General features: G+C 46.6%; 1 protein-coding gene across 4 annotated transcripts in view; it reads right to left on the bottom strand.

The window, feature by feature from the left end:
• The window catches only part of LOC118115580 (dynamin-1), a 21,570-nt gene extending 9,755 nt beyond the window's left edge, over positions 1-11,815 (bottom strand). For all 4 annotated transcript variants that reach the window (XM_035166833.2, XM_035166832.2, XM_035166834.2 and 1 more), the window contains exons 1-10: positions 11,545-11,815; positions 10,481-10,554; positions 10,255-10,404; positions 9,945-10,148; positions 9,677-9,775; positions 8,690-8,850; positions 7,979-8,121; positions 392-527; positions 125-192; positions 1-38 (exon numbers count right to left, since the gene is read on the bottom strand). The exon at positions 1-38 is cut by the window's left edge and continues 101 nt beyond it. In XM_035166833.2, the coding sequence (XP_035022724.1) occupies positions 1-38; positions 125-192; positions 392-527; positions 7,979-8,121; positions 8,690-8,850; positions 9,677-9,775; positions 9,945-10,148; positions 10,255-10,404; positions 10,481-10,554; positions 11,545-11,705 (1,234 nt within the window). In that variant the 5' untranslated portion in view covers positions 11,706-11,815. The remainder of the gene's footprint in view (positions 39-124; positions 193-391; positions 528-7,978; positions 8,122-8,689; positions 8,851-9,676; positions 9,776-9,944; positions 10,149-10,254; positions 10,405-10,480; positions 10,555-11,544) is intronic.
• Positions 11,816-12,743: the final 928 nt, after the last annotated feature.

Here is a 12,743-nt window from a genome sequence, read left to right on the forward strand (position 1 = left end):
TCGTCTCAAACGCCATGTCAGGTGTGAACAGACCCGTCCTGAACAGAGCACACGAGAGTCAGGTTACACACAGGTACACACACATGTACACACACATGTACACACATCTGGACTTTAAACTCACCTGATTCCATGGATGTTCTTGATGGCGTAGCTGATCTCTTTACGGAGAGTCTTCTCATCACCCTCCAACTGCACACAAACACACACATACACACACACACACACACACACACAAATACATCACTGAGACACTGTGCATTCACTAACAAAATGGATTGTAACTGATACTTTGTTAAACCAACATGTCTGATGTGTGTGTGTGTGTGTGTGTGTACATGTGTCTGTGTGTGTATGTGTGTGTGTGTGTGTTTGTGTGTGTGTGTTTTACCTTGACCAGTTCGAATGGGAAGCGTTCGTGAAACACTCGGTTGATCTTGGCTCCTCCCGACAGTTCATAGGTGTCGACCTGATCTCCAGATCCTTCGATCCGCTTCTCAAAGTCCACAGCAAACTGCTGCACCATCCTGACACAGACACACACACACACACATCATACCAGTTTGTGTTGATAGTTGTCATATGACATGTTAACATGTGAATAAATGTGTAATTGTTGTGTATTAGTGTGTATTTGTTGTGTATTAGTGTGCAGGAGACGGATGTGTGGCACCTCAGAATACTACACACACCAGCTCCTACTGGCCTCCAAAAAACATTACATCTCATTTTAAATCTGCTAAAATACCCACGTTCGTAAAGTGCAGATCAGGTGGACAACCAGCAAACTTCATGTGCACGAACCCTGTGAGCACATGAAGGACTTGATGATTATAACAATGTGGTGAAAGACAGGAAACTACTTTTCCACCTGATCTGTCAGAAAACTCTAAAGTTCTCTTTAAAACACTGCAGGATTGTGGAAGCCCCGCCCATCATTCATTCACATGCGTCACTTGACCTCTGTGAAAAATGTAAAATATTCTTCACATTAAGAAGGTTGTGCAATCGTGTTTTTATCATTTAAGAAACAAGGTTAAATCTTTTATGTCACATACAGACCTAGAAATAATCATTCACCTGGACACAGTAAGTCCCTTTAGATCAGAGGTCACTAACAGGCGGACCGCGGCCCGGGTCCGGACCCAGAAGCCGTCCCGTACGGACCCGGACCTACAGCCAAAACAGAAGGTTATGATTTAAAACCTGACGGGGCGCTTCTATTTGTAACCGGCGCAGCTTTTGTAGTCTTTACGGTAATGGTTTAGCGGATGAGGAAACGCACAGACCAATTGCATGCGAGTTAAGCCATCCCACGTGATACCACTCAGCCAATCAGGTCTGTGCATTCCAGCAGGTAAACATTGTGACTCTACAGTGCAAACAGAGGAGAGGTAGAGGCAACTTACACATGAGAAGACGGGAGAAAGAAAAAGACAGATAGAGAAACAGGTAGAGAAAACAGAGGGAGAGATACAGAGGAGTGAGAGGGAGAAAGGGAGAGAAACAGGAGTGAGACGGAGAAAGGGAGAGAAACAGGAGAGAGAGGGAGAAAGGGAGAGAAACAGGAGTGAGACGGACAAAGGAGAGAAACAGGAGTGAGACGGAGAAAGGAGAGAAACAGGAGTGAGATGGAGAAAGGAGAGAAACAAGGAGTGAGACGGAGAAAGGAGAGAAACAGAGGAGTGAGACGGAGAAAGGAGAGAAACAAAGGAGTGAGACGGAGAAAGGAGAGAAACAGGAGTGAGACGGAGAAAGGGAGAGAAACAGGAGTGAGATGGAGAAAGGAGAGAAACAGGAGTGAGACGGAGAAAGGGAGAGAAACAGGAGTGAGATGGAGAAAGGGAGAGAAACAGGAGTGAGACGGAGAAAGGAGAGAAACAGGAGTGAGACGAGAAAGGAGAGAAACAGGAGTGAGACGGAGAAAGGAGAGAAACAGGAGTGAGACGGAGAAAGGAGAGAAACAGGAGTGAGATGGAGAAAGGAGAGAAACAGGAGTGAGATGGAGAAAGGAGAGAAACAGGAGTGAGACGGAGAAAGGAGAGAAACAGGAGTGAGATGGAGAAAGGAGAGAAACAAGGAGTGAGACGGAGAAAGGAGAGAAACAGGAGTGAGATGGAGAAAGGAGAGAAACAGAGAGTGAGACGGAGAAAGGGAGAGAAACAGGAGTGAGACGGAGAAAGGAGAGAAACAGGAGTGAGACGGAGAAAGGAGAGAAACAGGAGTGAGACGGAGAAAGGAGAGAAACAGGAGTGAGATGGAGAAAGGAGAGAAACAGGAGTGAGACGGAGAAAGGAGAGAAACAGGAGTGAGAGAGAAAGGAGAGAAACAGGAGTGAGATGGAGAAAGGAGAGAAACAGGAGTGAGACGGAGAAAGGGAAGAAACAGGAGTGAGACGGAGAAAGGAGAGAAACAGGAGTGAGAGGAGAAAGGGAGAGAAACAGGAGTGAGACGGAGAAAGGAGAGAAACAGGAGTGAGACGGAGAAAGGAGAGAAACAGGAGTGAGATCGGAGAAAGGAGAGAAACAGGAGTGAGATGGAGAAAGGGAGAGAAACAGGAGTGAGACGGAGAAAGGGAGAGAAACAGGAGTGAGACGGAGAAAGGAGAGAAACAGGAGTGAGACGGAGAAAGGAGAGAAACAGGAGTGAGACGGAGAAAGGAGAGAAACAGGAGTGAGACTGAGAAAGGGAGAGAAACAGGAGTGAGACGGAGAAAGGGAGAGAAACAGGAGTGAGATGGAGAAAGGAGAGAAACAGGAGTGAGACGGAGAAAGGAGAGAAACAGGAGTGAGACGGAGAAAGGAGAGAAACAGGAGTGAGATGGAGAAAGGAGAGAAACAAAAATGAGACGGAGAAAGGAGAGAAACAGGAGTGAGACGGAGAAAGGAGAGAAACAGGAGTGAGACGGAGAAAGGAGAGAAACAGGAGTGAGACGGAGAAAGGAGAGAAACAGGAGTGAGACGGAGAAAGGAGAGAAACAGGAGTGAGATGGAGAAAGGAGAGAAACAGGAGTGAGACGGAGAAAGGAGAGAAACAGGAGTGAGATGGAGAAAGGGGAGAAACAAGGAGTGAGACGGAGAAAGGAGAGAAACAGGAGTGAGACGGAGAAAGGAGAGAAACAGGAGTGAGACGGAGAAAGGGAGAGAAACAGGAGTGAGACGGAGAAAGGAGAGAAACAGGAGTGAGATTGAGAAAGGGAGAGAAACAGGAGTGAGACGGAGAAAGGAGAGAAACAGGAGTGAGACGGAGAAAGGGAGAGAAACAGGAGTGAGACGGAGAAAGGAGAGAAACAGGAGTGAGATTGAGAAAGGAGAGAAACAGGAGTGAGATGGAGAAAGGGAGAGAAACAGAGGAGATGGAGAAAGGGAGAGAAACAGAGGAGTGAGACGGAGAAAGGGAGAGAAACAGGAGTGAGACGGAGAAAGGAGAGAAACAGGAGTGAGACGGAGAAAGGAGAGAAACAGGAGTGAGACGGAGAAAGGGAGAGAAACAGGAGTGAGACGGAGAAAGGAGAGAAACAGGAGTGAGACGGAGAAAGGAGAGAAACAGGAGTGAGATTGAGAAAGGAGAGAAACAGGAGTGAGACTGAGAAAGGAGAGAAACAGGAGTGAGATGGAGAAAGGGAGAGAAACAAGAGGGAGAAGGGGAAAGGAAAACAGGAGTGAGACGGAGAAAGGGAGAGAAACAGGAGTGAGACGGAGAAAGGAAGCGGGGTGAGACGGAGAAGGAAGAAACAGAGAGTGAGACGGAGAAAGGAGAGAAACAAGAGTGAGACGGAGAAAGGAGAGAAACAGGAGAAGACGGAGAAAAAGGAGAGAAACAGAGGTGAGATGGAGAAAGGGGAGAAACAGGAGTGAGACGAGAAAGGGAGAGAAACAGGAGTGAGATGGAGAAAGGGGAGAAACAGAGAGTGAGACGGAGAAAGGAGAGAAACAGGAGTGAGACGGAGAAAGGAGAGAAACAGGAGTGAGACGGAGAAAGGAGAGAAACAAGGAGTGAGACGGAGAAAGGAGAGAAACAAGAGGTAGACGGAGAAAGGAGAGAAACAGGAGTGAGATGGAGAAAGGAGAAACAGAGAGTGAGACGGAGAAAGGGAGAGAAACAGGAGTGAGACGGAGAAAGGAGAGAAACAGGAGTGAGGCAGAGAAAGGAGAGAAACAGGAGTGAGACGGAGAAAGGGAGAGAAACAGGAGTGAGACGGAGAAAGGAGAGAAACAGGAGTGAGGGAGAAAGGAGAAACAGGGTGAGACGGAGAAAGGAGAGAAACAGGAGTGAGACGGAGAAAGGAGAGAAACAAGAGTGAGACGGAGAAAGGAGAGAAACAGGAGTGAGACGGAGAAAGGGAGAGAAACAGAGGTGAGACGGAGAAAAGGAGAGAAACAGGAGTGAGACGGAGAAAGGAGAGAAACAGGAGTGAGACGGAGAAAGGAGAGAAACAGGAGTGAGACGGAGAAAGGAGAGAAACAGAGAGTGAGACGGAGAAAGGAGAGAAACAGAGGTGAGACGGAGAAAGGGAGAGAAACAGGAGTGAGACGGAGAAAGGAGAGAAACAGGAGTGAGACGGAGAAAGGAGAAACAGGAGTGAGACGGAGAAAGGAGAGAAACAGGAGTGAGATGGAGAAAGGGAGAGAAACAGGAGTGAGACGGAGAAAGGAGAGAAACAGGAGTGAGATGGAGAAAGGGAGAAACAGAGGAGTGAGACGGAGAAAAGGAGAGAAACAGGAGTGAGACGGAGAAGGGAGAGAAACAGGAGTGAGACGGAGAAAGGAGAGAAACAGAGAGTGAGACGGAGAAAGGGAGAGAAACAGAGGAGTGAGATGGAGAAAGGAGAGAAACAGAGGTGAGACGGAGAAAGGGAGAGAAACAGAGGAGTGAGACGGAGAAAGGAGAGAAACAGGAGTGAGGGAGAAAGGAGAGAAACAGGAGTGAGACGGAGAAAGGGAGAGAAACAGGAGTGAGACGGAGAAAGGAGAGAAACAGAGGAGTGAGATGGAGAAAGGAGAGAAACAGAGGTGAGACGGAGAAGGAAACAGAGGTGAGACGGAGAAGGGAGAGAAACAGGAGTGAGACGGAGAAAGGAGAGAAACAAGAGTGAGACGGAGAAAGGAGAGAAACAGGAGTGAGACGGAGAAAGGAGAGAAACAGAGGTGAGACGGAGAAAGGAGAGAAACAGGAGTGAGACGGAGAAAGGAGAGAAACAGGAGTGAGACGGAGAAAGGAGAGAAACAAGGAGTGAGACGGAGAAAGGAGAGAAACAGGAGTGAGACGGAGAAAGGGAGAGAAACAGGAGTGAGACGGAGAAAGGAGAGAAACAGGAGTGAGACAGAGAAAGGAGAGAAACAGAGGGTGAGACGGAGAAAGGGAAGAAACAGAGGAGTGAGACGGAGAAAGGAGAGAAACAGGAGTGAGACGGAGAAAGGAGAGAAACAGGAGTGAGACGGAGAAAGGAGAGAAACAGGAGTGAGACGGAGAAAAGGGAGAGAAACAGGAGTGAGACGGAGAAAGGGAGAAAAACAGGAGTGAGACGGAGAAAGGAGAGAAACAGAGGTGAGACGGAGAAAGGAGAGAAACAGGAGTGAGACGGAGAAAGGAGAGAAACAGGAGTGAGACGGAGAAAGGAGAGAAACAGGAGTGAGACGGAGAAAGGGAGAGAAACAGGAGTAGAGACGGAGAAAAGGGGAGAAACAGGAGTGAGACGGAGAAAAGGGGAAAACGGAGTAGAGCGGAGAAAAGGGAGAGAAACAGAGAGTGAGACGGAGAAAGGAGAGAAACAGGAGTAGAGCGGAGAAAGGAGAGAAACAAGGAGTGAGACGGAGAAAGGGAGAGAAACAGGAGTGAGACGGAGAAAGGAGAGAAACAGGAGTGAGACGGAGAAAGGGAGAGAAACAGGAGTGAGACGGAGAAAGGAGAGAAACAGAGGTGAGACGGAGAAAGGAGAAACAGAGGAGTGAGACGGAGAAAAGGAGAGAAACAAGGAGTGAGACGGAGAAGGGAGAGAAACAAGGAGTGAGACGGAGAAAGGGAGAGAAACAGGAGTGAGACGGAGAAAGGAGAGAAACAAGGAGTGAGACGGAGAAAGGAGAGAAACAGGAGTGAGACGGAGAAAGGAGAGAAACAGAGGAGTGAGACGGAGAAAGGAGAGAAACAGGAGTGAGACGGAGAAAGGAGAGAAACAGGAGTGAGACGGAAAGGGAGAGAAACAGAAGTGAGACGGAGAAAGGAGAGAAACAGGAGTGAGACGGAGAAAAGGGAGAAACAGGAGGTGAGACGGAGAAAGGAGAGAAACAGGAGTGAGACGGAGAAAGGAGAGAAACAGGAGTGAGATGGAGAAAGGAGAGAAACAGGAGTGAGACGGAGAAAGGGAGAGAAACAGGAGGTAGACGGAGAAAGGGGAGAAACAGAGGAGTGAGACGGAGAAAGGGAGAGACAGGAGTGAGACGGAGAAAGGAGAGAAACAAGGAGTGAGACGGAGAAAGGAGAGAAACAGGAGTGAGACGGAGAAAGGGAGAGAAACAGGAGTGAGACGGAGAAAGGAGAGAAACAGGAGTGAGACGGAGAAAGGAGAGAAACAGGAGTGAGACGGAGAAAGGAGAGAAACAGGAGTGAGACGGAGAAAGGAGAGAAACAGGAGGGAGGAGCAGAAAGGAGAGAAACAGGAGTGAGACGGAGAAAGGAGAGAAACAGGAGTGAGACGGAGAAAGGAGAGAAACAGAGGTGAGACGGAGAAAGGAGAGAAACAGGAGTGAGACGGAGAAAGGAGAGAAACAGGAGTGAGACGGAGAAAGGAGAGAAACAGAGGTGAGACGGAGAAAGGAGAGAAACAGGAGTGAGACGGAGAAAAGGAGAAAAACAGGAGTGAGAAGGAGAAAGGGAGAGAAACAGGAGTGAGACGGAGAAAGGAGAGAAACAAGGAGTGAGACGGAGAAAGGAGAGAAACAGGAGTGAGATGAGAAAGGAGAGAAACAGGAGTGAGACGGAGAAAGGGAGAGAAACAGACGAACAAAGGAAGGAGATATAAGAGGAAGAAAGTGATTCTAAAACTGTTCAATTGTTAAGATGTGTTGAGATTTATTATCTGTAAAATTGGTTTGAGACTTTGAGTCAAGATGTGAAACAGAAAAAGGAAATTCAAGCTTTGCTCCTTTATTTTATTTTTCTGAAGTTAAGCCCTTTATTTGAACATGCACAATTTTCACATTTTATTTATTTTCTCTTATTTTGAAATGCAGCCCTACTTTTATTTAGTTAATGAGAGAACATTATACATATCTGCAATCATACATATATGTTCAGTTCTTTGTTACGTGACAATAAATATTGACAAAAAGTTTTTGAATCGTACTGAATTCATTTGATTTGTCAGTCAGGTATTTAGTACATGCAGATGTTGATACAACTACTAGGCTACTTAAATATATATCACACTAAATAGTTAGACGTTATGATCTTCTGGACCTTTGCTTCAAGAACTTTTCTCTAACTGGACCTCTTTACATTCTAGTTGAATACCCCTGCTGTAGAGTCTCAGGTCTCACTGAGAAACAGTCAGTCCAGGAAGCTGCTGCTCGGCTGCACAATCCAAATATATAACTCGACCACCTCTGTTTTAACATCTTTACACTGCCTGTTTGTTTGAGGACTGATACTAAAACTCTTTTGATCACATTTAAAGCCAGACATGGCCCCTCCCTTTATCTGAGACCTTTCATCTTCCCATGAGCCAGGACTCAGTCGGAGATCCTCTGTGAAGAGTCTGAAACCAGAACCTTTGCAGTGAGGCAACAATCTGCCAGAAGAGATTTGATCTCACTGCTTAAAACTTTATTAAAAAGCTTTTATCATGTGATGTCTATAATTTGTTGTTATCTGTATTATTTATTCATTTATTATTATAAGTGTGTGTTAGCGTGTATTACAGTGTACTTGTTGTGTGTATTACAGTGTACTTGTGTTTGTATTACTGTGTACTTGTACTGACTGCAGCAGGGCTTTGGTCTTGCGGCTCGGGTCATCGGGTCTGAAGTTCTTGTACTCGTCCACCTCCTTCTCGATGGACAGCAGCTGACTCTGCAGTTTGCTGCGTAACCCTGGCAACGTGTCCCTGATGTGGTTGGTCAGTTGCTATGGGTAACGGACAATGTTTATTGTGATTAAAGAGGAAATTTAACTTTTTCCCCGAAGAGAAGGACTGTGACATGTGGTTCTGACCCAGATACAGGGTCAGAAGTTTAGAGGTCAGGGCTGTCGGACATTTTTTCTTATGTATAAACACTTTAAACATGAAGTTACAAACTGGTTCTTCTCATGTAGTGAATCCTGTTGTTGTGTTGATGTGTTCAGGTCCATCAGCATCTGTTGGACTTGTGTCCTGGGAGAGGATCCTCACATGGGACTGAGCTTTATTCACTGATCACTAAGTTTCTATTTGACTCTTGTTGAGTAAAGAACAGAGGAAGTTGATCCTTGTTAACATCTATGAGACAAACTGGGATTTGTGATTATGAGACAAATAAAATGTGAATTTGATAGAGGACCTGTTGGACATCTTTAGAGGACATTTGGATCTTAAGAAGACCTACAGTGGACATTCTGAGAGCATTTAGTTCCTCAGAGGACGTGTAGGAAGTCTGTAGAGGGACAGACAGTGAGAAGACTACTAATGACGATGAATTGTGAGTTCCTGTGTTACCTGGTTGAGGATTTTCTGAAGGTAGGCGGTGCCCATGCGGTCAGCCAGGTGGCGATAGGACGGGTGAGACAGGAAGAACTTCCTCTCAGCCTGCAGAGCTGCAACGATGTCTTTCTTCCCATCGATGTCCTTCTGACTGCGATTCACAACCCCAACGTAACCTGACACAGTCAGAGTTATCAGTTGCTATGGTTACGGGAACCTAATTGGTTTTCTTTCTGTTTCTTGTATCCACATAGTGTCTGAGCTCCTTTGGCCTGTGGAGGTCCTCAGGGCTCCGTCCTGGGTCCTGTCGGACTCTCGCTCTACATTATCAATCAATTATTTCATCGTTACCGTGGGAACAGCGTGTGGACTCAACTGTGTTGTTTCTTTGTTAATGTTTAATGTTTTTTCTGTGTAGTTCTGGATCAGTCTCCCTCTAGTGGTTGGACCAGGAAACTCTGATGAGACCATTTTCCTTATCCTCAATCCCATCAACAGCTATTTATTCTGAAAGAAGTTTAACCGAAACCTTTTCACCTGATTAATTCTTTGAATTTATTTTTGTTGTTATTCTTTGTCATTTTCTTTTTATGTAAAGCACGATTGTTATGAACAGTGCAACAAAAATAAAAGTGTTGAGTTATTCCCCCGATCAGTCAATGCTAACTTCTTTATACAGTAATGATGTCACTTACACCATATGGTGATCAATGATTGGTTGATCTAAATAAGCTACAGATCCTGTCTCTAATCTTATTGGTTGGACAAGTGAATTTATTAGGAAAATATTCCATATCATCATTTTCTGACTTCATTCATCGGCAGCATCTGGAGATTTGCTGCCTGCAGCTGTGGCTCATTACAACGTCAATAAAGTTTTTACTATCCTCAGCAGGTCTAATTATAAACACTTTCACTGACACGCAGGGTTATTGCAGATTTGAACAGGTACCAGAGAACCAATCAGAAAGCAGGACTCTTTGTGATGTAATGTGTTTGTACCTCTACGGAGCGGCAGCAGTTTGTTCTCCAGAATATCTCTGGCATCGGTTCCTTCATCCATCAGATCCAGTTTGGTGATGACACCGATGGTCCTGAGACCTGAACACACACACTTCAAAATTCATCCATTTCAACACAAGTACAAACATTTTATACGACAACAAGACCTCCACCTCCTACAGACCAGCAACACCCAGGGGCCAAAGGATATCTGGGGCCCCTGTGTAGAGGATGTAGAAAGTGGATGGTGGTTTTGGTGAACTCTGACCTTGCGGGTCGACTTCCTTGGCGATCTTCAGCGCATCAGAGTTGGCGAGATCAGAGTTGGCGGGAGAAACAGCCAATAGGAGGCAGTTGTCTTTGGTGACAAACTGCATGAGCATTTCTCTGATCTGGTGCTCGATGTCAGCCGGCTGGTCCCCGACCGGGACCTTCGTCATCCCGGGAAGATCCACCAGAGTCAGGTTCAACACTGAGAACAGGAAGAAGACAACGTGTCAGAGGAAGGCTCAACACAGACGACTTATTGGTTTACGGGTTTGTGTCAGATTCTGAGTGGTGGTGTCTCAGTGCGTCACCGTTGGGGGAGTAGACTCTCAGGTTGATGGGGACTGGACTGATTCCTCTGTTGTGTCCTGTCACTCGATCAGTTTCAGCTTCGATCTCTTGACGAACTTCATCAAAGTCCGTGAACTTCTTTCCTTTGCAGTGCAGGAACTCAGCAAACTCTGAGTCAAACAACAACCGCATGTCGTCACATCACACGCTGACATCTGAGATCAGTCTATCTGCTGCGTGTCTCACCTGTCGGACAGTTGATGAGCTGCAGCACCAGGGGGCGCCGTGTCACAATACCGGAACCACGAGGGAGGAAGTCTCTGAGGGGGGAGGAGGAGAGTTCAGTTTAGTTTGAGGTCGTAGAGACGGACAATTGCTGGACTCAGGAGAACATCTCACTGGATGAACGTGGATCAGGAAACACAGAAGGAAGCTAAAGGTTCATTAGTTTGGGTTTTGTGTTGTTCTCTGATGTGGAGACGCTGCCTCATCACAGTCAGTTCAGGATGAAGACAGACAGACAGACAGACAGTTAGACAGACAGACAGACAGACAGACAGACAGACAGACAGACAGATAAGAGAGAGAGACAGAGACAGACAGACAGACAGACAGACAGTTAGACAGAGAGACAGACAGACAGACAGACAGACATCAGACAGACAGTCAGACAGACAGACAGACAGACAGACAGACAGACAGTTAGAGAGAGAGACAGACAGACAGACAGACAGACAGACAGACAGTTAGAGAGAGAGACAGACAGACAGACAGACAGACATTAGACAGACAGACAGTTAGAAACAGACAGAGAGAGACAGACAGACAGACAGACAGACAGACAGACAGACAGTTAGAGAGAGAGACAGACAGACAGACAGACAGATAAACAAAGAAACAGACAGACAGTTAGACAGAGGACACAGACAGACAGACAGACAGACAGACAGACAGACAGTTAGACAGACAGACAGACAGACAGACAGACAGTTAGACAGACAGACAGACAGACAGACAGACAGACAGTTAGAGAGAGAGAGAGACAGACAGACAGACAGTTAGAAACAGACAGACAGACAGATAGACAGACAGAGAGACAGTTAGACAGACAGTTAGACAGACAGACAGTTAGACAGACAGACAGACAGACAGACAGACAGACAGACAGACAGACAGACGACGACAGACAGACAGTTAGAGAGAGAGACAGACAGACAGACAGACAGTTAGACAGACAGACAGTTAGAAACAGACAGACAGACAGTTAGACAGACAGAGAGACAGACAGACAGACAGACAGGTGCACTCACTTGCCCACAAAGTTCTCCAGCACTGAGCTCTTTCCTGCACTTTGTCCTCCAACGACTCCGATCTGCGGAAGATCGAGAGTCGCGTTCTGACCGATGGACGAGAAGGAATCCTGGAGTCTGTTGACCAGAGGAATGAGCTCCTCCATCCCCCGGTTCCCCATCACTGCAGACAGACAGGTGGTGGAGGGGAGACAGGCAGGAGAGGGAGAGAGAGAGAGAGAGAGAGAGAGAGAGAGAGAGAGAGAGAGAGAGAGACAGAGAGAGACAGAGAGAGAGAGAGAGAGAGAGAGACAGAGGGAGAGAGAGAGAGAGAGAGACAGAGAGAGAGAGAGAGACAGACAGAGAGAGACAGAGAGAGAGACAGAGAGAGAGAGAGAGAGACAGACAGAGAGAGACAGAGAGAGAGAGAGAGACAGAGAGAGACAGAGAGAGAGACACAGAGAGAGAGAGAGAGAGAGACAGAGAGAGAAGAGAGAGAGAGAGAGAGAGACAGAGAGAGACAGAGAGAGAGAGAGAGAGACAGAGAGAGAGCAGATAGAGACAGATAGAGAGAGAGAGAGAGAGAGAGACAGCTGATGGAGGATCAGACAGGCAGGGATGTAGCAGCTGATCCGTCTGTCGCTCCGTCCGGCTGTCTCACGCCACGCGCCTGTCCTCGTGCAGCTGATAATCGATGGTGATCGATACAGATGTTCCTGCAGCTGTGACCTTCAGCTCCTCCTTCTCTGCAGAAAGCGACACACTTCCGGTACAGACCTTCAAAATAAAAGCCCGTTTGTGTTCACGTGTATAAACTCTACAGTAATCTATTACACGACTCCCTCAGGGTTGTCACGTTACACACTTTCTCTGAGTATAATCATCTTTAATCCGATTTCAACACAACCTGACTTATTATTCAACCAAAGTCCTAAACCTTTATTTTGAAAGATAAAAGCCAGACTTCCGGTGTGTTGGTCTTACCTCTGAGCAGAAGGCTTGAGCTGCACTTCCTCATCAGAAACACCAGGGGGCAAACAAGACACTTGATTAACTGATTAAAATCATATATATATATATATATATATATATATATATATATATATGAATGAATCCCCCACATTGTCAGAGTACAGCAGCTTGTTGTTTGTATCTGAGGCCTCAGGGTGATGCTAACAGCTAACAGCTAACAGACTCATGTGCAGGCCGACGCCCTGACA

This window comes from Hippoglossus stenolepis, chromosome 9, assembly GCF_022539355.2.
Source record: "Hippoglossus stenolepis isolate QCI-W04-F060 chromosome 9, HSTE1.2, whole genome shotgun sequence".
Classification (NCBI taxonomy): Eukaryota; Metazoa; Chordata; class Actinopteri; order Pleuronectiformes; family Pleuronectidae; genus Hippoglossus; species Hippoglossus stenolepis.